The following is a 22,828-nucleotide window of genomic DNA, read 5'->3' as shown; positions in this document are numbered from 1 at the left end:
ACAGAAAAGGCAGACAGTTTCTAACAGTATGCTGGAATGTGTGTTTTTCATTACTTAGTTGTGGAAAGCAGATGCTTTAGCCTTACAACGTTTGTGGCATTTCCTATTCATGCCTTAGTACCTTATCTTTGCATTTTGTAGGCATTACCGGATTTATTTTTTCAACTTAATCTATTTGGTCATTATGATCCCATTCTAAATGTTGTACTAAATATTGCACTTTAAAAATAAAGTTAATATACAAGAGCCATACTATATCTTACTACTAAACAGACAGTCACAAGTGCAGTTACTTTGTAGACAACAGGGTCATGATTTGAATGGTGCATTAGGTGCAATAGAACCGGGCCCAAAGTTGTTAGAACTCTCTAAATACATAGTATTGCTATATTTGACTACTAAACAGGCAGTCACAATTGCAGTTACCTTGCAGTTAAAAGGGACTTGATTTGAATGGTACAGCAGATGCAGTGGCAACCAAAAGCTCTGGAAACCACTAAAACCAGAATATTGCTAAAATGTAAAACTAAACAGACAGTCACAAGTGACAACAGGGTCATGGTTTTAATGGTGCAGCTGGTGCAGTGACACCGTAGCCAAAAGTGGCCATCGCTCCTCTAAACACCAAATATTGCTAGATGTTACTACTAAACAGGCAGTCACAAATGCAGTTATCTTGCAGGCACTAGGGGCATTATTTGAATGGTGCAGCAGGTGCAGTGGCACCAGGTCCAAAAGTTGTCAGAACTCTAAACACAAAATTTTGCTATTACATCAGTTAATTCTATTATTTCCCTCTTTCATTTCATGTTTCAAAATCTTACTATTACTAACCCGCACTAGCCACTAGTAACAGCAGCGCAATATATTGCCTTCTTGTACATAAACAAGTCATAACCCTTTAACAGACATTCTGTCACTTATATTGTACAACTAGTCAGCAAGCTACAACTTACAACAAAAAACAGCTTATTATTAACCACATAGGCGCAATGTAATGCATTTACCAATGCTTGTTAGAATAATGGGAAGTGGTTATGGCAAAATGCAATTTTGCCTGGAGCGCTAACAATTCTCATACCTGAGCGATGAATACTGAGGCCTTTACCTGAACGGAACCACAGTCGCACTGCTCCCCCGAGTCCACAATGTTGTTGCCACAGACTGGCTCTGTCAGGACTTCGCTGGGTTTGGGGGCGTTTTTCAGGCAATTTCCTTTTTTCTGAAGAATGAGTTTCTGAAAGTCTTGGCTGCTGCACGTGCTGAAGTTCTTTGCTCCTCTACAAGGAAGTACAGCCAATTAATAAGATGGAGTCAATAACTCAGAGGTGGCCGCCATGGTGAATCAAGCTAACATGGGACCCAATGACCTCATAACCTTTCTGTCAATGAGCGCCATTTGGAGGCGCATATGTAATAAATAGATATATGCATTTCTATTTCTCGAATCTTGAATGAAAATGTATACACTGTTTCTACATTTCTGACATTTATTTCTTACCCATATTGGGGCACAGTTAGGGCTCAAACTCTTGCTCATTCTCTAGCCACCTAGAGATTAACCTCATGTCTGCTCCCTGGCCATGGCTACTTGTCTTGCTTTTTTTCTCTCTCATTCTTATTCCCCAATGTCTTAATAAAAATGGATTTCGAAGTGAACTTTACTGGCCTCGAAGTTTATACCAGTGTTGACAATTTATCGTATGCAATTTAACAGCACCAAGAAAACCAGAAATTGGTACAGCAGCAACCTCTTGTTTTTTAACATGTATCTATTCAAACACACACACTTGCATAAGTACATACATGTATTTGTATGAATGTAAATTTTTGGGAAGGAATAAAACATACTTTGTACTAGTTTCATATACAATGACAATCACCTACATTGATGGGCGAATATGACACGGTTAAGTCCGCTCAAACAGACGTCAGAAATTCAGTAATACAACATATCCTACTGCACCCAAATATTTGATTTTGGTTTAATAGAATGTGTGCTATAGGAGTTATGTCCTATCAGCATCTAAAGGATGGGTCAAATGACTACATTGAGAAAGTGCCAAAGCGTATTATATTCAAAATAAAACATATTTATATTTTAATACATGTCCTTGTTCTTTCAGCTATACAAATATTCATGCCAGTTGAGAATCAAGCATATGACAAATCTATAGTAGAAAGTTTCTTTATTAAATATTTCTTTTATTCATTATCTTCTTTTAAAAGCCACGCCAACACACAATAGCCAATGCGTTTCATCCAACAAGGACTTCTTCAAGGCTCTGATTTGTATTTAAACAACATCGGTTTTCCACAGTTCTATTGTATAGACAACATCAAGAGTTTTGACATCGAGTGAATTGTAAGGATTTTTATGTCTTCTGTCAGTAAAGTCCCACCCCCTCCAAACTGCGTTGTTCCAGCCAACTGAAACCTGTCTTTACAATAGAACTGTGGATGAATATTTCTATAGCTCAAAGGACAAGAACATGTATTAAAATATAAATATTTTTATTTTGATGAAATTATCAAATCCTGAGTGCTGAACCAACAATAATGCATATTGTCTGGAAATGTTGTTTCCTTTCGGAGTAAAGAGGGGCAGTACTCCGGGTTCTTTGCACCAACAGCAATATTTTATACTCTGCCCAATATCTTTGTTAGTAAGTGCAGGATCTATTTCTATGATCCCTCTTTGTGTGTATGTGAACCATTATTTATACCATCCTGGTTTGTTGTCATAAATCTCTAATTCTGTTCCTCTATATTTTCTCTTTTATTTTTAGTCCCTTTCATTGACTCTCTCCAGCTCTCCTTTTTGCTGTCTCCTACGCCGACGACACTCAGTTGGCGGTTACGATCAGCGGGGATGCCAAGCAGGATGCCCTCAGGTTCCGAAGTGGACTGAGAGAGGTGGCCAGCTGGATGAATACCAACTGTCTCCAGCTGAACGCGACAAAAACGGAGGTGATGATCGTTGGAAAGGATGCGGACCTCTGGGGGGACGGATGGTGGCCTCCTGAGCTGGGATCAGCTCCGGCCCCCGTCCTGGAACTCAGGAATCTGGGAGTATGGCTTGACCACACGTTAAGCTTTGTGACTCACACGAAGAGAGTGGCGGCCTGCTGTTTTGGAGTATTACGCGGGCTAAGACCCCTGCTCAGATTTTTTGATGCTCCTACAAGACAGCTGGTCATTCAAGCAATGATTATCTCTCGGCTGGACTACGCTAGTTCACTCCTTTTAGGAGCGAACCAAGCTGAGATCCTTCGTTTACAGCGAGTCCAGAACGCTGCGGCTAGGGCGGTGGTCGGTTTGCCCCGGACCTGCCTCACCTCTAATACTCTGCGGTCCCTGCACTGGCTCCCGATAAACAAGCGAATTCAATTCAAGGCTCTCTGCCTGGTTTTCAAAATTCTTCGAGAGTCGGCACCTGTGATACTTAACAAACTGCTCTCTCCCTATGTTCCTACTCGCTCACTCCGATCCCTTGAACAATCCTTGGTGGTTGTCCCCCGTTTCAGACTTAGTCGGATAGGGGGTCGCTCCTTTCGAGTGAAAGCTGCAACCCTCTGGAATGCGCTCCCCTTGGAAATCCGCCTCTTGGATGATTTAATATCCTTTCGTAGGGCCCTGAAAACCTTCTTGTTTTAAATGTTCCCTGTTTTAAGTGTTCTGCTTTTTGCTGCTGGATTTAGTGTTATGTTGTGTCTACCTTTCCCTGCGCCAGGACGCTCCTTCGCTGGAGCAGCTGTGCGCATTAAAAATGTAAATAACATAACATAACATAACATAACTGATAACATCTCCCAGTGCAGGATTAAAATAAAAATCTACAATCACAGATTTACATCTACATGTGAATGTAGGTTTCATTTCGAGGAATCAGCATGGAAAGCTGAGTCTGCGGCGCCAATTTAAAGATAGCAATCCAGGTGTGCATATCAGGATCCATCTTTAAATGGTTTTGTAGTGCACTCGAAGATTGGACACATATGGGCTTGCATGAAAATATGCTTTACTGCTCATTGAAATATGTTTGGCCTTTTAGTGCTCACAGGGGAAGTGGTGCAAGCGGTAGTGAGGGCAGAAAAGCTGTGTTTAGGAAGTTGAGGGCCCTCACACAATGAAAAGAAAAAAAAATAATATATGTAAAGTTGGACAAGCTGACATTGGCCCACGGGTTCACTGACACATAAGGTGATTACTTTTTAAGATTCGGTCAATGGCTGATGTGGTCTTACTCCTTGCCCCAACTTATGATACAGTACTATAGCTTTTAATACTGTGTCTGGAGTGGTAAAAGGCTTTTGTTATTTTACAAGTCTGCATGGATGGCACTGGGCTATTCCTATGCTTAAAGACTTTGCTATAGAAATGGCAAATGACTGTCCCTTTCCAGGGCTTCTGAATAGCTCTGTGCTAATCCTATGCTTGAAAACTTTTCTAGAAAAAATAGAAATTTAAATTGAGCAGATTCAAAGTGTAGCTGGTGTTGTAGGGTGGTTTATACAGGAGCTGGTCTCCACCCAAACTTGGGAACTACCAAGAGTTCTCTGATTCTTTTTTGCATAATTTATGCAGCACTCTAAGCCTGAAATGGTATTGTTTTGACTTATACTGGGTGCTCCCTTGTGGTGTCTGGACAAGGCTAAACATCATATTGATCAAAACATATGCCATGTGTTACTTTTACTTATTCACTGTTGGCTTGGATGGAATTTTACTAATCCAAAGCTGTAATACTGTGCCTGGAGTGGTAAAAGGGTTTTGTTATTTTACAGCTCGGCATAGATGGCACTGTGCTAATCTTATGCTAAAACGTTGCTAGAAAAACAGACATCTGAGGTGAGCAGATTCAGAGTGACACTAGTGTTGTAGGGTGCTCTATATAGGAGCTGCTGTCCTCCTAAACTTGGAAACTACCCAGCGTTCTCTGCTTCTTATGTGCATAATTTATGCGGCACTCCTGAAAGGTGAATTTTTATATATATAATATATATATATATATATATATATATATATATATATATATATATATATATATATATATATATATATATATATATATATATATATATATATATATATGCACTTTAGCACTGGTCAGCAGTGGTAAAGTGCCCAGAGTCATTAAACCAAACAAAATAGGTCAGAGAGAGTATTGGAGGAAGGTAAAAAGTTTAGGGATGACCCTGCCAAGAGGCCCAGGTCCAACACAACCCCCTTCCAGCCAAAACGCAGGGTAGACCAATCACCACTGTGATGGGCTTCCCTGCTTGGGGCGATAGAACATGGACCTGGCCCGCAACAGCAGGGGCACATTCCAGTTCTACGCCAATCAGAACCTATTTTAAATCCTCTGTACATACTCCCAGGGTCCACCCAGCTACTCCATGGGGCACCCTTCTCTTCCTCTGGGGGCACCACCTGTGCAGCCTCTAACCTTAACTTGCTCACACATATATATATATATATATGGCCCTATATTGATGGCCCTGTTGATCGCTACAGCTGAAACGCGTAGGCCATTTTCACCTTGGTGCTATGTAATAAATTTATAAAAATTATGACTTGAAGAATTACCTCTAATATATATATTTTTTTTCACTGAAAAAAACATAGTTTTCAGGGACTTTATAGTTAGAAATTAGCCTTTAAAAAACTTTAAATATTCACTGGAAAAAACCAAAGGTTACAGGGAAGTTATAGTTTGTTGGACATTTCACTTGTACAAAACCAGAGAAATTCGGCCATTATAGTTAGTTGAGCTAACTATAACTCACGCCCTCGCAATGCACTGCTGTGCTTCACATATTGCACCACTCATGATATGGTCAGTGGCAGTCCAACGCTGATCTCCTGACTACGGATTCACTCCTCCATTTGAACTGCTACTAACAACGGCATCCTTTCCGAACCTACACAGAGGATCGGAGCTCCGACCCGGTTATATTTCTACTGGTGGACATGTGGACATCCCAACTTATTTGGCTCCTTTAAGATGCATCTACTCACAGCGCCTCTCCCGTGGTTGCTTTACTCACGCTGGAACTTTGTCCACTTAGGCAAGTCCTATACTTCCTCACGCTGCGCCATACCAGTGATCTCTATCACTTACACAGACACCATGACTCATCACGGAGCCAACCTACATACCACCGACTATTTACTTCTCCTTACCTACAGCACCTCCAAAGTGGCAACCCGGTCCTGAAGATAATCCTAATCAATAGGATCGAAACGGCGTCGACCAATTTATCAGCGCATCTCACTGCACATTTTCAACTTTGGTTCATAAAAAGTATTAAACCGTGCTCAATCACTGTAAATAGCCATTTTTGCTGAACCATTGATCCTTGTTTATATTTTTCATCACGTTGTCACCTTGGGCCTCTCTCTGTTTATTTCACTTGTCACTTGTGCCGTCACGGTTTATGTCACGAGCACAACGTGCACCAAGTCCTTTTGGGTTGATTTTGTATTTTATGCTCACAGTGCTGATACAACTGTTCTGTATAAACTGCGATTTCAAATATATGATGCCATGAGCACCTTTGAAAAAATAACCAGGAGCCTCCCTTTTTCCTTTTTGTAATGTTTTGTACATACATGTGTATTTGCCTTCCTCATTGAATCCGGTTGAGACCTACCCCCACATGCATCAAACTCCCGTTTTGCGTCTCCAAATTTGCGATTTTTACCGAATCGCAAATATGGATTCGCAAAACGGGCTGTATCATAGAAAGTGCATAATATTTCCGAATCGGTAAAAATCGCAATTTTTACCGAATCGCAAATATTATGCGAATTCAAAATTGCGAATTCGCTATTCCCATTGATTCCTATGGGCCAAAAGGCCCATAGGAATCAATGGAAATTGCGAATTCGCAATTTTGAATTCACAAATTGTTGATGCATTCCATGGGTGCAGGGGGGGGGGGTCCCCCCCTGCACCCCTGAAATGTATTTTTAAATGGATGTTTCACACACACATGTCCTAAGGACGGTAAACTGTCAAAATATTGATTTTTTTATTTCGACTTACACTTATATCGAGTTGCTAATATCGATGGGACAGAATATCGATGTCCAGAATATCGACCCTAAGGTAAGTAATATCGAAATTACTGATATCGATAGCATATATATCGATGTAAGTAATATCGACATTACTTATATCGATAGCATATATATCGATGTAAGTAATTTCGATTTACTAATATGTGTTAGAAATATTAGTTAAGTATTTAAATTAATTGTTATAATATGTGTTTAATATGTTTTTATAAATAAAAAATATAAAAAGTAAATAATATGTTTTACTACCAGAGCGGGTTGTGGGTTTATAGGGGAATAGGGTGGGAAGTAATTTATTTGTAATTAAATAATTATTTTTCAATGATTAATTTATTTTGCAATTAAATATTAATTGGCAATGAATTATTTTAATTGATTAATTGATTAATTAATTGCTAATTTATGTATTTTTTTAAGTAAATTATATGTTTTACTACTGGAGCGGGTTGTGGGTTTATAGGGGAATAGGTTGGGAAGTAATTTATTTGTAATTAAATAATTATTTTTTAATGAATAATTTATTTTGCAATTAAATATTAATTGGCAATGAATTATTTTAATTGATTAATTGATTAATTAATTGATAATTTATGTATATATTTAAGTAAATTATATGTTTTACTACTAGAGCGGGTTGTGGGTTTATAGGGGAATAGGGTGGGAAGTAATTTATTTGTAATTAAATAATTATTTTTTAATGATTAATTTATTTTGCAATTCAATAGTAATTGGCAATGAATTATTTTAATTGATTTATTGATTAATTAATTGCTACTTTATGTATTTTTTTAGTAAATTATATGTTTTACTACTGGAGCGGGTTGTGGGTTTATAGGGGAATAGGGTGGGAAGTAATTTAATTGTAATATTTAGTAATTTTGGGTAAAGGGGTATTTTTAGGGTTCAGGGTCAGTTTTCAGTTTTTGGGTAAAGGGGTATTTTTAGGGTTCAGGGTCAGTTTTCAGTTTTTGGGTAAAGGGGTATTTTTAGGGTTCAGGGTCAGTTTTCATTTTTTGGGTAAAGGGGTATTTTTTGGGTTCAGGGTCAGTTTTCAGTTCTTGGGTAAAGGGGTATTTTTAGGGTTCAGGGTCAGTTTTAGGTTTTTGGGTAAAGGGGTATTTTTTGGGTTCAGGGTCAGTTTTCAGTTCTTGGGTAAAGGGGTATTTTTAGGGTTCAGGGTCAGTTTTCAGTTTTTGGGTAAAGGGGTATTTTTAGGGTTCAGGGTCAGTTTTAGGTTTTTGGGTAAAGGGGTATTTTTAGGGTTCATGGTCAGTTTTCCCTACTGTTGCACCTACTGGAGTGGGAATAGTAATTATTGTTAAGTAATTATATATTATATATGATTTATTATTATTATTTTTTAAATTAAATATGTATTATTTTTTTTTACCATTATTACATATATTTAAATATGTTTAAGTAATTAATAAGTATTATTTAAAGTATTTTTTATGTTATTTAAAATAAAAATAAAAATCGATATATTTAACAACGATATTTTTAACATCGATATTATTTTTTCGATATTTTGGTACTTACCATGTTGTACATAGGGCGTCGATATTTTTGCTATCGATATAATTACGCCGATATTTGTGTAGGTCGAAATTCTGTCTGTCGAAATTCTGTCATAGATCCCCTAAGGACATGTGTGTCTGTAACATAACATTGTTTAAAATGTAAATTAGAACATTTTAAACATTTTTCGCAATTTACCACGAGGGTCAACCTCGTGGTAATTTGCACTTGCAAACTTTGTATTCGCAATTTGATTTAAGAATGATGCATTGCATTTAAGGAATCGCAAATTTGCGATTCCTTAAATGCATTCGCATTCTGGAAAGTCGCAAAATTAGCGATTTCCATCACAAAATAATGATGCATCTGAAAAAGCATTTTTGGAATCGCAAACGGCCGATTTTAAGGAATCGCACCGTTTGCGACTCCAAAAATGCTTGATGCATGTGGGGGATTGTTGCTTATTTTTGACATCCAAAACGAAATCATTTCAAAACATGGTTGTTTAACACAAAACAGTAAGTGTAACAAATGAATCGAAATTTGCCTAGCTTACGTAACGGTAAGTTTCAATTCTATTAAGGACACGGAGGCGAGGATTATGCTATATCTTCCTTCGCTTTATTAACATAAAGTCTCCACAGCAGCTTAGGAAAAGATATAATAAGAACAAAAAATGCTTTAAACATAAAGCATTGACGTAATGTTCAACAAATCAAACAACAACTCCCAAGAGTCTCTTTGCATAACAATAGTCCATAGTCCTTCCACACTGTCCATCATCACTATATAACCGGACTTCTCATCATCTTCCTCCTCTTTCTTCGCGCAGATCACGCTTGAGCCTCATTGGTCCTGTTTAGCACCGTCGTTGCCTGTCAAAAAAGGAACAGCATCAGCGAGGTGGTCCAGGAATGCGACAACAAGGCGAGGAGCATTCAATGATTAACACAGTACCGACAATGTAAAGGAAAACGCTTTACTTACTGCCATACGGGTGGGTAGAGACACAACTGTGGCCTGGGTGGGATAATCCTCGCCTCCGTGTCCTTAATAGAATTGAAACTTACCGTTACGTAAGCTAGGCAAATTTCGATTCTATGTCAGGACCGGAGGCTTCAGATTATGCTAGTTTAAAGCTTACTTACCACCAACTGAGCCAAATCCACCACCGGCTTAAAATAAAACCTCTTGAAGGTGGAGTCCGAGGACCAATCCGCTGCTCGCATTAGGTCCTCCAGACGAGCACCCACCGAGAATGCCTTAGAGGCCATGGCCCCCCTGGCGGAGTGTGCTCCAAAGAGAGAAGTATTGATGCCCGCTTCTTGCATGACCCATCGCACCCACCGAGCAATAGTGGGGGAGGAGACAGCTTTGTGTGGCTTCCGCAGGGCAATCAACAACTGACGTTCGCCCGGAGGGCGCAGATCCAAGATCAGGTCCTCATATGCTTTGAGGCATTGCACGACACACAACTTAGGAGTGTCAAGAAAGGCTGGATATGAAATGGAACGCGACGACGTCTAAGTGCGTCGGCCCACGGTAAAAGTAACCCCATCCGGGGAAAAAACGCGTGCAGAGACATCCAGCGCACGCACGTCCGAGATGCGCCTACAAGAAATCAGACATAACAACATGGCTAGCTTCGCCGACAGCTCTTTAAGAGACAGATAGGAATTGGCCGGCCACGACAGGAACAAATTCAGAACCAAATTGACGTCCCAAAGGACGGAGTACCTGGGTTCTGGCGGCAGCGCGAGGCGAATAGCCCGCAGAAGCCGGCACACAAAAGGATGTTCCCCTACCGGATGGCCATCGATGTTATCATGGCCAGCAGAAATCGCCGATCGAATAGCATTGATCGTCCTATATGCTAGACCCTTGTCGGCCAAATGCGCCAGGAAATTCAGCACGGGAACAAGGCCTGCGACCATGGGATCCAGATCCCTTCGTAAACACCAACGCATCCACTTAAGGCAAGCGGATCTGTAACGCTTCGTCGTACTATCGGCCCATGCTTTGGAGAGCAAGTGCTCAGCCGACCCCGAAAGGCCCGGGAGCGCCCAGCGTCTCCTGAGAGCCTCCACGCCACGAGGCGGAGAGAGTTCTGCATGACGAGAGGGTGAGGTTCCTGATCCGGGTTCGTCAGGAGCAGGGGAAACAGGGGGAGTAGGATTGGAAAATCCCAAGAAAGTTCCAGAAGAACCGGAAACCATACTTGAGACCTCCACAGCGGTGTAACCAACACCAGCTCCGCAACCTGGCGGCGTATTTGAGCCGCCGTTCGCATGATCATGGAGAACGGGGGAAACGCAAACGGCTGTTCCCGACTCCAATCCTGCAAGAACGCGTCCATGGCCTCCGCTAGAGGGTCCGGCCTCCAGCTGTAAAACCGCGGCAGCTGGTGGTCGAGACGGGACGCAAAGAGGTCCACCGAGAAGGGGCCCCAGAGGGAGTGTAGCCACCGGAAGACTTCCAGATCCAGTTTCCACTGGCTGGCGTCCCTGAGATGTCGAGAGTGCCAATCCGCTACCTGATTGCACTGGCCTGGCAGATACTACGCCGTCACCGCAATGTGACGAGACAGGCAATAATCCCAGAAGTCCTTCGCCAAGTCCGCCAAGGCGCGGGAACGAGGACCTCCTAGGTGGTTCACATACCGAACCGCCGAAATATTGTCCATCCGTAACAGGACACAAGCCTTGACCGAATCTTTGGTCCAACAGCGAACTGCGAAGGAGCCCGCGAGGAGCTCTAAACAATTGATATGCAATTGTTGTTCTTCTGATGACCAGGCGCCGCCGGTGGAAAAATCCCCGCACCGGGCGCCCCAGCCCGACCTGCTGGCGTCGGACTCTATGATCAGGTCCGGAGCCGAACCGAAGATCGCTCGACCATTCCATGCCTCCATGTGAGACAGCCACCATGACATTTCCTCCTTCACCTCGTCCGTGAGGGGAACCCACTGATCGTAACTCATCCCACGGCGCAAATGTTGCGCCTTCAAGCGCTGAAGAGCCCTGTAGTGCAGCGGGCCCGGGAAAATCGCCTGGTTGGAGGACGAGAGAAGGCCCACCACCTTGGCGATATGACTCAGTGACGTACGATCCCTTGCGATCGTCTGCCGAAGCAGGTGTCGTATCTTCGCGACCTTCCGACCCGGCAAGCTCAAGACCGCCTGTACCGAGTCCACCACGAAACCCAGAAAGGTGATTTGCTGAGTGGGAACCAAAACCGACTTGGCGCCGTTGATGACGAACCCCAGTCTCTGAAGCAGGCTGACAGCTTGACGCAGCTGGCCCGCCAGCACCTCCGGGCACTGCCCCATGAGGAGGATGTCGTCCAAGTATACCAACATCCGGACCCCCTGACTTCTGAGAAACTCCACCACCGGGTGGAGGACCTTCGTGAAGCACCACGGGGCCGAAGAAAGACCAAACGGCAGGGCGGTGAATTCGAACACCTTGTCGTCCCACAGGAATTGTAGGAAGCGACGATGAGGGGGGTGGATGGGAACGACCAAGTAGGCATCCTTGAGATCCAGTCGCACCATCCAATCCCGAGGGAGGAGCACGTCTCGAAGGAGGTGGATCCCCTCCATCTTGAAGTGACGGTAGACCAACCACCCATTGAACTCTTTGAGATTGATCACAGGCCTCTTGCCCCCATCCGTCTTGTCTACCAAGAAGACGTTGCTGAGGAACCCATGTGGGTGGCGCGTTGATAGACGGATGGCTCCCTTGCGCAGCAAGTCCGAGACCTCTCCGTCTATCAATCGCGCGTCGGATTCTGAAAAAACCATGGGGCGCGGGGGCCTCGCCTGAGTTGGCTGGTCGTAAAACTCGATATGGAAACCTCGTACAGTTTGCAAAACCCAAGCGTCGGCAGTGAGCAATTCCCACTCCCCGTAAAAGCTTGCCAGCCGCCCCCCAATCGGAACCTGATCCAAGCAAAGTACACTTACCGGGGGCATTTCCCTGTCCGGAGTTCTTCTTGAACCCTCTGCCACCGAAGCGCTGTCCCCTGGTGGGGTAGAAGTTGGTGTAGTTGGCCGAGGTCTGGTATTGACCTCTTCCGGAGCCTTGTCCCTTGTTGTTGGTCTGCTGACCACGGCCGATCGCGCGGCCCCTACCGCGACCGGCCCCTCCAGAGAAACGCTGGTGGAACACCCTCTTGATGCTAGACTGGGCCTTGTCCAGCGACGTGAACGTATTCACAAACTTGCCCAGCTCGCGGATGAAAGGCTCGCCGAAGAGGCCACCCTGGGCCACAGCACCCGCCTCCGACGAGGCCAGGTCCCCCAGCTTCGGATCCAGCTTGATCAGGAGCGAACGCCGCCTCTCAGTGGACAGGGCACAGTTGGCGTTGCCCAAGAACACGATCACCCTCTGGGCCCAATTCGAGGGCACCTCCGGTGAAATGGCGGTGCCATTCGCTCGAGCCTCCTCCGCCATGTCGAGGATCTTCGTGGCGGGCCCGACCGCATCCAACAATTTGTCCTGGCAGGCCCGCCAGGACCGGTCAATCCCTTTACTGGGATCCTTCATAAATTTCGCCAGGAAGGTGGCCATCTTGGGGTCCAGTTCCGGCGTCGTGGCCACTTTCCCTTCCAAAGTTGGCCGAGGGCACTCCCCACGTAGGCAACCCCTCGCCTCCTTTTCTAGGGGCTTGCGCAGTCTGCCCGCAACAAACTTCGCCACCGTCTCCCCCGGAGTCCAGGCCGCGGATCGGGGGTGGACAATCTCGTCCGGGTCCAGCATGCCCGACTCATCCCGGGGCATCTCCTTGGCCGAAGGCGCCGGGAGCCAAGAGCGGGTCGACTCCCGTCGTCATCCGTGTCCGGAGAGTCGTAGATCGGGGAGGCGGGCGCCGTAGTCACGTCGCCCGAAGTACTAGGGTCCACCAAGGGTGCAGGGGGCACCGCCGTCGCTTTAGCCAGGAAGGCGTCACGAAGACGCTCGAAAGCGCCCCTGTCCACGCCTTGGGCCTCCGATGATGGCCCCTCCTTACAAGGCCTCTTCGGGGCGGGTGGCAACCCGCCGGACGTCCCCGGGAGCTCGGGGGACGGCGGCACATGCGCCGCTGCCAGCTTCGCGCACTCTTCCACGATGCGGGCGGAAAGGCGGTCCTCCATGGGCCCCACCACCTCCATCACGCAGCGGTAGATGGAATTGTCCACCGCCTGATAAAACTCGTCATCCTGCAGATAGGGGCAGGGTTCTTCCTCGTATTCCCCTTCCATCTCGGAACCAAGGGCAAATGCGGGGCACCCAAGAGGGCGTCAACCGAGAGAGTTCTCGAATGTGGGCAGGCCAAGCGGCTGCGATCACGTTTTGGGCCAACTGACGTGGCAGGTGGGCTGCACCAACCCCCAAGCGCGCAGACCCTCCTCGCCGGGACCGGGTCTACGTACCCCTCAAGCGCGCTAGGCCACACTCGGGTAAAGAGGTGCACAAAGGCCACCGAAGGTGATTCACGCGGTCAGAGCTGCTATACAGACCCCAGCGGGCGTCAAAAGTGGGTAAATTACAGACCCGGGTCACCAGGTGTCAGAGGGGTACGCGAGGGCTGGCTCCTGCGCAAGCCGACTCCACGGTGCGGCTCCTGGCACTGCGGAGGCGCGCCGAAGGGTCGGCGAGACGACAGGCCGCCCCCTTGCGGTCTATGTACACACCGCACACAAGTGGGAATAAAGTCGCGTAGGAACGAAGAACGTTCCCGCAACTGGGGACTCTGTAAGGGAATAAACCATGCAATGAGTCCCCCAAATGATCGTACACAAGACAATCAATCACAATGAAAAAGGGAAAAATATAGGAAAGCACTTATCTGGCTGCGGGAGCAGCGAAGAAAGAGGGGGAAGATGATGAGAAGTCCGGTTATATAGTGATGATGGACAGTGTGGAAGGACTATGGACTATTGTTATGCAAAGAGACTCTTGGGAGTTGTTGTTTGATTTGTTGAACATTACGTCAATGCTTTATGTTTAAAGCATTTTTTGTTCTTATTATATCTTTTCCTAAGCTGCTGTGGAGACTTTATGTTAATAAAGCGAAGGAAGATATAGCATAATCTGAAGCCTCCGGTCCTGACATAGAATCTAGAAATCTCTTGTTTTAGTCGGAGGAGTTCTTTCCATCGTGGCTTATCTGTTCAGCAATTAGTCCCCACAGCTGTGCTGGAAAGAATTATGCACTCTGCGATTACATTGGATGTACTTGCCAGGAAGTGGAAACAGACAACAATCAACAGCTGGATGCTGAGAGAGAAATTACCCTCTGGGCTCATACAATACATGACTGACATTATCTCAAAGGAAAGGCTAAGTGGGGCTGACCCAAAGCAACCAATGGCTGTAGGGCTGCCCCAAAGAAACTCATGGCTGTAGGGCTGTCCCAAAATAACCAATGACTGTAGGGCTTATCCAAAGCAACCAATGGCTGTAGGGCTGACCCAAAGCAACAGCTGTGGTGCTGACCCAAAGGTCTCTCTTTGTGAATCTACACGGTCGGAAGGTTTTGCCAGACCTACGATAAAGTCTAAGGGAAGAAGGAAGCACAAGTTCAACTCTTGCTGGCAGTACCGCCTCACACCTCGTTAGGGTGACCAACCGTCCGTAAATTTCACGGACTGCCCGTTATTTGGGCCTCTTGTCCGTTGTCCGTCAGGAAGTCTTTCACGGACGCCTTTTGTCCGTAATTCTGGCCGTTGGTGCAAGCTGTCCCCCCTGCAAGCAGCCTGAGAGTTCTCTAACTCTCACTGCAGGGGCCAGCTCACACTGCTGTGAACTGAAGGGCCTGCAACAGCCCCTCTCAGCACAGATTGCTATCGGCCTTTATCATTCTGTTTGACTGCCTAATTGCCAAACACAGAATGATAATGGACCCCTCCCTACAGATACAGGATTTGCTGCCTCCTCCTGCCAGAGTTCTTCATACTGTGCGATGCGCCCCCCTGTGCGACAGGCCCCCCTAGGGGCTCAGTGACTGCATTCCCAGGGGGGTGCACATGCCATAGCAAAGAAGTGTAAATGAAGACGGCCTGGAAGTGTGGCCTTTTTTATCAGCCGCACTTCCAGGCGGTTTTCATTTACAGACTTGAAGTGTAAAGTATACAAATCGTGCTATGGGGCTGGGGTCATTGAGTGTGGTGATAGGGTCATTGAGTGTGGTGATAGGGTCGAAGAGGTGACTCAGAAGACCAAACTATTCTGTAAGGAATTTGTTGTTTCACATCCAGTTACAAAGGGAAAAAAGTAACCCACACACAATGAAAGAAAAAAAAATTTCAAATTTAAACATGTTATTCTGGCAAATCCCTTAATCTCCGGTGCCTACAAACTAATGTGACCTTGTGTAATGTAATAGGTGCTCATGGCATTCTGGTTTTGTTCTGAAACTAGTGATAAATGAAGGCGTCCAAAGGTATTAATGTAAGACGTCTGAAATTTATCAGAAAATACTTCTACTATGTCACACCAGTAGGTACACTGAAAAAAACCTAGAAGGATTCACAAATATACAAATGAAAAAAAATCCAAATTGGTATAATATACATTATATTTGTGAACAGTGTGGCAAATTCAACAAATGCGTATGCCAGGGTCAGTTCCCCCAAACTGACTTAAGAGTTCCTGGTCGTCTGGATGATGCTGGTGTCTCATCTTCTGCACAAGGGACAGGATTCCTCTACATTCATAAAAAGCTGTGCTGTGCAGCCTGCAATAGATTTACTCAAAACACAGCTTTGATAGAACTAGCTCTGGTCTAACACCAATGAGGTAGTTGAGCCTGTGGATGAGTGTTCCCAAGTAAATTTAAGAAACTTAGAATCTGAGATCAGTTTTTCATTATTCGCCATAGTTCTTTCCCGATGCTGCAAAAGCGCTCCATTTTCCAAAGTCTTTAGCCTTAATTTTATTAGGGACTTTTGCCGAAGTGTACACCACCCCCAGAGCGAGGAAGGTGTCTCGTTTTTTTTTTAGACTGGGTGGGATGCCTGCTCTTCTGCCACTGTAAAATGCTGACTCAGCAAATATAGGAGTCAATAATAAAGGTTTTACGGATCCAAACATTGCCCATTTTCACGTTTTAAGCATATACGATTTTAATTTATGGTTGACGACGGTGAGAGTATGCGTGTTTGTGTTGTTTTTGCAACTTCTGATGTCATTAGATTTATGTGAGTTCCTACTCTGTGCATATGATGTGGCATGTGTGCGTGATGGTCTGTGTGTGTATGTGAGGGTGCATCTTTATGTGATTATGTATGATGTAGGGTGACCAACTGTTCATAAATTTCACGGTCCGTCCGCAATTTGGACCTCACATCCGTTGTCCGTGAGGATCCCTTTACGGGCACCTTTTGTCTGTAATTTTGGGCATTGCAGAGTTGTATGCTGGCTGATTGCCACATGCAGAATGAACATGGTCCAGTCTGGCATCGAATGTGGTGGGTCTCCCCCAGCCTCTGTCCAGCCTCTGGACCAAAGAAGCTGGTGAAATAAGTTAAATAGAAGGGGCTAGAGTTCTTTCACAGTCTCGTCATTTTAGAACTGATGCATTTTCAATATTATATTCAAGGAAGCCATGATTGCTACTTTTTTATTTTATGCAACTAACAACCATTGACAAAACCAATAGCTCTGGCTTGTTGCAGGTGTTATGTTACTTGTTGTTATATAGCTGGATACAATGACAGAAGAGGTTAAATACCAGTCAGGCAGCACACTATACTAAGCACGGATGTTTAGCTTACGTGTTTTAAGCTATGCCTTTAATTACATCAAACACCCCCTTTGGAGCGACCCCCCGGTATTTTCATCCCACTTAAAGCCCTGGAAACAAACCATGTCACAGTCACCTCATGGCCTGGCACTGTGCATCATGCATGGCTCATGACTCAGATTGCCTATGTACAGGGGCAAAGTGAGCCCTCCCCCACCCCACCCATTGCTTTAGGAACTAGAAAAAGGATGACATTCTTGATGGGCCTCTTCTATCTGCAACTCTGCAGACAAAGGCACAGCTCACAATTAATATGAAAAGGTGGATGAGTGAGTAAGTGAAGGGATGGGTGGATGGCTGGATAGATTAGTGGAAGGGTGAATGGATGAATGAAAGGGTGAACGGATGGATAATGAGAGAAAGGATGGATGGATGAGTGAGTGTAAGGAAGGATGAGAGAAACGGTAAAATAATGTATGTATGGGTGGAAGGGTAGATCAATGGTTAAAAGGGTCGATGGATGATGGGTGAATTAATGGGTAGCTGGATGAGCTAAATGATGGATGGATTGATGATTTGATGAGTGAAAGGGTGAATAGATGGACGGATGAGTAAACAGGTGGATGTAAGGCTGGATGAGTGAGTGAAAGGGAGGTTAGATGGACAAAAGGATGGATAGATGAGTGAAGGAGTGAAAGGGTTGGTGGATGGATGACTGATAGGGTCAATGGATGGATTCATGAGTGAATGAATAGATGGATGGGTGGAAGGAAGTGAGGATGGCTAAGTGAAAGGGTCGATGTGGAGAGAGAGGGAGGATGGATGGATGACTGAAAGGGTGAATGGGTGGAAGGATGAGTGACTGGGTGGATGGATGAGTGAAAGGATAAAAGGCAGTATGGATGTTTGATGGATGACTGGATGGAAGAGTCGATGGATGAGCGTACCGATGGATAGGGTAAAAGGGTGGATGGATAATGGATGGATGAGTGAAAGGGTAGATCGAGGGATGGATGAGTGAAATGATGGATGGAAGGATACTTGAGAGATAGGTTTGCAAATGATTGAATATGTTTGGATATGGATGGGCCTAATTATATTCTATTGCCCGACCTCCTCTGATGTGTCTGTAAAACTTACCTTTTGTCCCGAAGTTTTGTCCTGAATTTTGACCTCCTGTCCTGAATTTTTGTCCTGAATTCTGACCCTTTGTCCTGAATTTTTACACTCCCGGTCCTGAGTTTGCACCCATTCCAGTTGGTCACCCTACACCTCGTGGTGCTGTTGTCATTACCTGCCTCTGGAGAACCAACAGTCTAAACCTCTATTATTAATAAATACATTTTGCAGCAGCGCAGGACCCTGGAAATGTAAAACCTAAGAAAAACAGCCTTAGCCACCTCCTAGTCTTATGACAGCCCAGCTTGCTAAGAAAGTTACTTTGCAAATGTTTTCAACTGCACTGAATTGGTGTATTGTGAAATAAAACATTTGTTGACGGCCGAAAATGCCCTCTATTTTTAAATCAGCCACAGAAAACATTACGACGACATGAAGTTGCGAACCCTGACTGCTCACAGCTTTATGCGGGCTATGGAAAGGTTTGGCAGATTTGCTAACTGTGAAGCTGGCAACGTCTTTTTAATTGCAAAAATCAGGGCTACTTTACTGTTTGAACTTTCCCACTGCAGAGCAGCACCTGCTGCCTTTCTTACCTTGGTGGGGATCGGATCTGTTCTGTCTAATGGACTGTGTTTCATGACACTGAGGGGTCTATTAGGATTTGAGTCGGTCGAAAGCTTTCTGACTCACATTGTAGGTTTCAAATCCAACAGCCTTATTATGATGAAAGCTGTTGGATTTGAAACTGGCCGGTCGGACCAACTGGCTTCCGAATGGGAGTATGCGACAACACCATGTGCAGTCGCATTGGAATGGCGGTGTCGGGACCGCCAACCGGAGGTCGGTGGATCCCGAAACCGCCGCGATGTCAAGCGGACATGAGTCTGCCCAACATCATAATCAGGCCCTGAGTCCTTTGCACTTTGTTATTTTAAAAACTCGCTAGGAAGTCCTTTGTTTAATGTGTTTTGGAATTCCTACAGTGTGTTGAATGCCGGCTCATGCCGCATATACAATTACAAATCAAAATAGCTGTATCCAAAAGGAGTTAAATGCTAAAAACATAAAATATAAGTTTATAAAAATATTTGAAACACAGTTAGTGGAAACAGAAACTGCGTTTATGTCTTCACAATTTAAAATCAGTTGAATACCAGGCAGCATTTCAGGTCTCTCAAAGTAAGAGTAGCTAGAAATGTAATAAAATGATAAATGCAGCCCAACAATGATTGGAAAACTAACCCTTCCTTCCACAAATTTTATAATGCCATAGGAGGAACAGCTCCCACAGCACAAGCAAAACCACTGGTCTCACGCACACTCCATGCAGGATTCACCGCTGGTTATCAACAGTCAACATCCGTATTGTCAATACACATTTGGCTGGTCCTAATATCCACAGTAATGCACATTTATTGGACAAACCAACCCTATCACTTTGAACCTATCTAACATGTTAAGTTGTTTTCCATAACCACTGACCACCTCCAGGCTACTCACATGTCTGTGCTGTACATAATATATGAGTTTCCACATCGTTCATCATCGTGCGACATCCCGAGGTTATGTCCAAGTTCATGAGCAACAATGGTGGCTTGCGATACTGGTGTGCTGCCATCATTGAACTATGAGAATAAACAAAATTTGAGTTAGAGGAGAACACCACCAGTTATACAATAAAGGTTGAAGATAAAACCTCAGAAAACAGAAAGTTGCTGTTGGAGGGTATTTACATTAGGTTCAGGAGGAGCTTACGGATGTTTAATGGAATATACATTTAGGTGGTGGAAGAAGAGTTTACAGAAGTTTCATGAGGAGTTTCTAAACGGTTGAAGAGACATTTTTATATACCTTGGAAGAAGTTTACATTTTACTGAAGAGGTACCACATGATTACCAAGCATTATGTGCATTATGTAGAAGTCAGTCACTGATCTTTGGAGAAGAGTTCACACACAAGGTCCTAATTAAAAGGGAGCTCGATGGGGGTAGGTATTTGCTGTAGCCGATAAATATCCACAATACGAGGATAGAGGTGAAAACATACGATTCCGAGTTTTCCATGTCAAAATGAGGAATAAGAGGACCGTAGTTGGGAGGTGGACATAGCTAAGGGGGAGTTCAAATTTCTTTAGGATTAGTTTACACTCAGCTGAGGAGAGGTTGTTTGAACAGGCTTTCAGGGATGGTGGCAGATAAATTTACAAATGGCAGGGGAACAGTTTTCCTGTATTTTCTGGAGGAGTATACATAAGCTTAGGAAGGAATACACTTACTGGTGGGAAGAAGCCTACAATTTGTTGTGCAAGAGTTTGAGAGAGTTTGGGGAAGATTACATATGATGAGGGAGAGATTTAAAGATGTCTGCCAACTGTTATCAGAAAATTAAAGCTAGGCAGCATCCGTTTACATATTGTTGTCAATCCTACAATATAGGGTTAGAGAGTTTACATATAGTTGAGGGGAAGCCCGACTCACATCATTACAGGGGTGGATAGGTGGTAAAATACCACGGGTAAACAGGGAGATTTGTTCATTTTTTTCAGATAGTTATGAATGGATTTTGAATTGCTAGAGAACTGGTCAGTTAAAAACGTGGATATATTTGAGGAGAGGTTTTTAGAGATAGAACAGAGCATTAAGATATGACTGGGGCGATTTTGGATAGTCATTAATGGGTTTAAAGATGGATGAGGAAGTGTTATGAGATCCACATGGGGCATTTAGGTTCGAGGCATGTGGGCTGCTGAATTCATATCTGTGCATAGATCGCCGCCTAGTGTTGGGTCAGGATGATTGCACATTGTTGTCCTGGAAGAGTCTTCGAAGTATCACAAGATAGGTGGCTCCTCCCCCGGACTACAGTGCGCATGGGCATCCTATCCATCCTCAGATTGTTTTTTTCCGCTATTGGGTTCGGATGTACCTTTCTTTACTCAAGTTCGGAAACTTCTATAAGGCCAAAAGGCCTTCGGGGTTGTCGGTATTGTTTCGATCGGTGCCGAGTTCTTGTTCCAGTTTTCCTGAGCAGGACGTCGAGAAGTGCCGCCTGGCCTTTTCGACACCGGAGGCCTGATCGTCGATGGAACAGAGCCCGTTCAAACGATGCCCCCTTTGTAACTCCAAGTACCCGCACATCGATGTACACCCGGTGTGCAACAAGTGTTTATCACCGGAGCACGACGAGAACAACTGTCTAGCCTGTGCTCGATTCAGGTCGAAGAAAACGCTTAGACTCCAACGCGCAGCGAGGCAAACAATGTGGAAACCAGCGCCCGACCCGGTGAACATATTCTATGAGGACGACGATGAGATCGTCGACGCGGAGGATCCGGAACAGCAGTCGGATCCCAGTTCGGAGCATCGCGCCGACTATTATGAAGAAGACGAAGACAACGTCGATTTAGAACATGTCGTCGAGGTAAGGGACGACGTATCCCCCATCGTAGCCGTTGATGACGACTCAAGCGATGAACCAGACCCAACAGTGGGTACTGGGCCCAAAACAGACACTCAAGGACTTCAAAAGGCTCAGGTCGAGGCATCGCCGGAAGGCCTTAGCCGAGATCGCGAAGAACGTTCTATAGCCCCGCGTCAAGGCCCGGCTAAGAAAACAATACATGAGCCATCGGTTCCATTACTAAAAGCGAAACCGAAAGTTAGCGAGCACATAGTGAAACCGAAAGTGCTACAAACAGTCCTCGGGTCGAAAGCCTCGAACCCATCGGAGTCGACGAAAAAATCTGGTGTCGACGCCCCTGTGGGGCCGAAAGCAAAGAGTGTCGAACCAAAGATCGGGGCGCTAAAGGCCGCCATTAAATCCAAGCACGTCGAACCGAAGACGTCGAAGTCCATGGACAGCGACATCGACAAGGGACTCAAGGCTCAAAAGGCGCTCGATCCAAAGCATCAGATCGAAAGGCCACAGCTGGTCAAAGGCCTCAGGTCCATCCCTACAAGCGCCTCGAAGGACGTCGAGTCAAGGCAAAAGGGGGCGCCTCCAAGACGGCGCACGCCCAAAAGACTGCTGGCGAAAAGGCAAAGTCGGTGGGGCCTACATCGACGCCGGCGCCGAAAAAGGGCGGCCTCCCTAAAGACACACCAATAAAGTTCGGACTACCACCAACTGCGCGCCCCAAGGTGCTCGATCCGACGCCTAGGGTCGAAACCCATAAACAAGTGTCATTGGGAAAACGGAGCCATCCTTTGGAGGAGGACATTCTGTACCAGGAGCCCTCTTATGATAACCAATCCAAGTTACACATAGACTCAGAATCTGGTAAACTCACTATTTATCAGAGGAAAATCAGATCTGACAATACTTTGGAATCTTACAAAATTCCACTCAAAAAGAAAAAGGTTTCGGCAACTTCACCTGT

The 22,828-nt window shown here is 45.0% G+C and overlaps 1 protein-coding gene across 1 annotated transcript in view; it reads right to left on the bottom strand.

Moving 5' to 3' along the window:
* The window catches only part of LOC147712256 (disintegrin and metalloproteinase domain-containing protein 9-like), a 1,115,055-nt gene that overhangs the window by 644,483 nt on the left and 447,744 nt on the right, over window positions 1-22,828 (bottom strand). Inside the window, exons 11-12 of the mRNA XM_086922984.1 lie at window positions 19,951-20,075; window positions 1,109-1,280 (exon numbers count right to left, since the gene is read on the bottom strand). Coding sequence (XP_086779110.1) covers window positions 1,109-1,280; window positions 19,951-20,075 — 297 coding nt within the window. The remainder of the gene's footprint in view (window positions 1-1,108; window positions 1,281-19,950; window positions 20,076-22,828) is intronic.

The sequence above is a fragment of the Lissotriton vulgaris genome, chromosome 5 (genome assembly GCF_964263255.1).
Source record: "Lissotriton vulgaris chromosome 5, aLisVul1.2, whole genome shotgun sequence".
NCBI classification, from domain to species: domain Eukaryota; kingdom Metazoa; phylum Chordata; class Amphibia; order Caudata; family Salamandridae; genus Lissotriton; species Lissotriton vulgaris.
The sequence above is the reverse complement of the archived record's forward strand: the minus strand, read 5'-3'. Positions and strand labels throughout refer to the sequence as shown.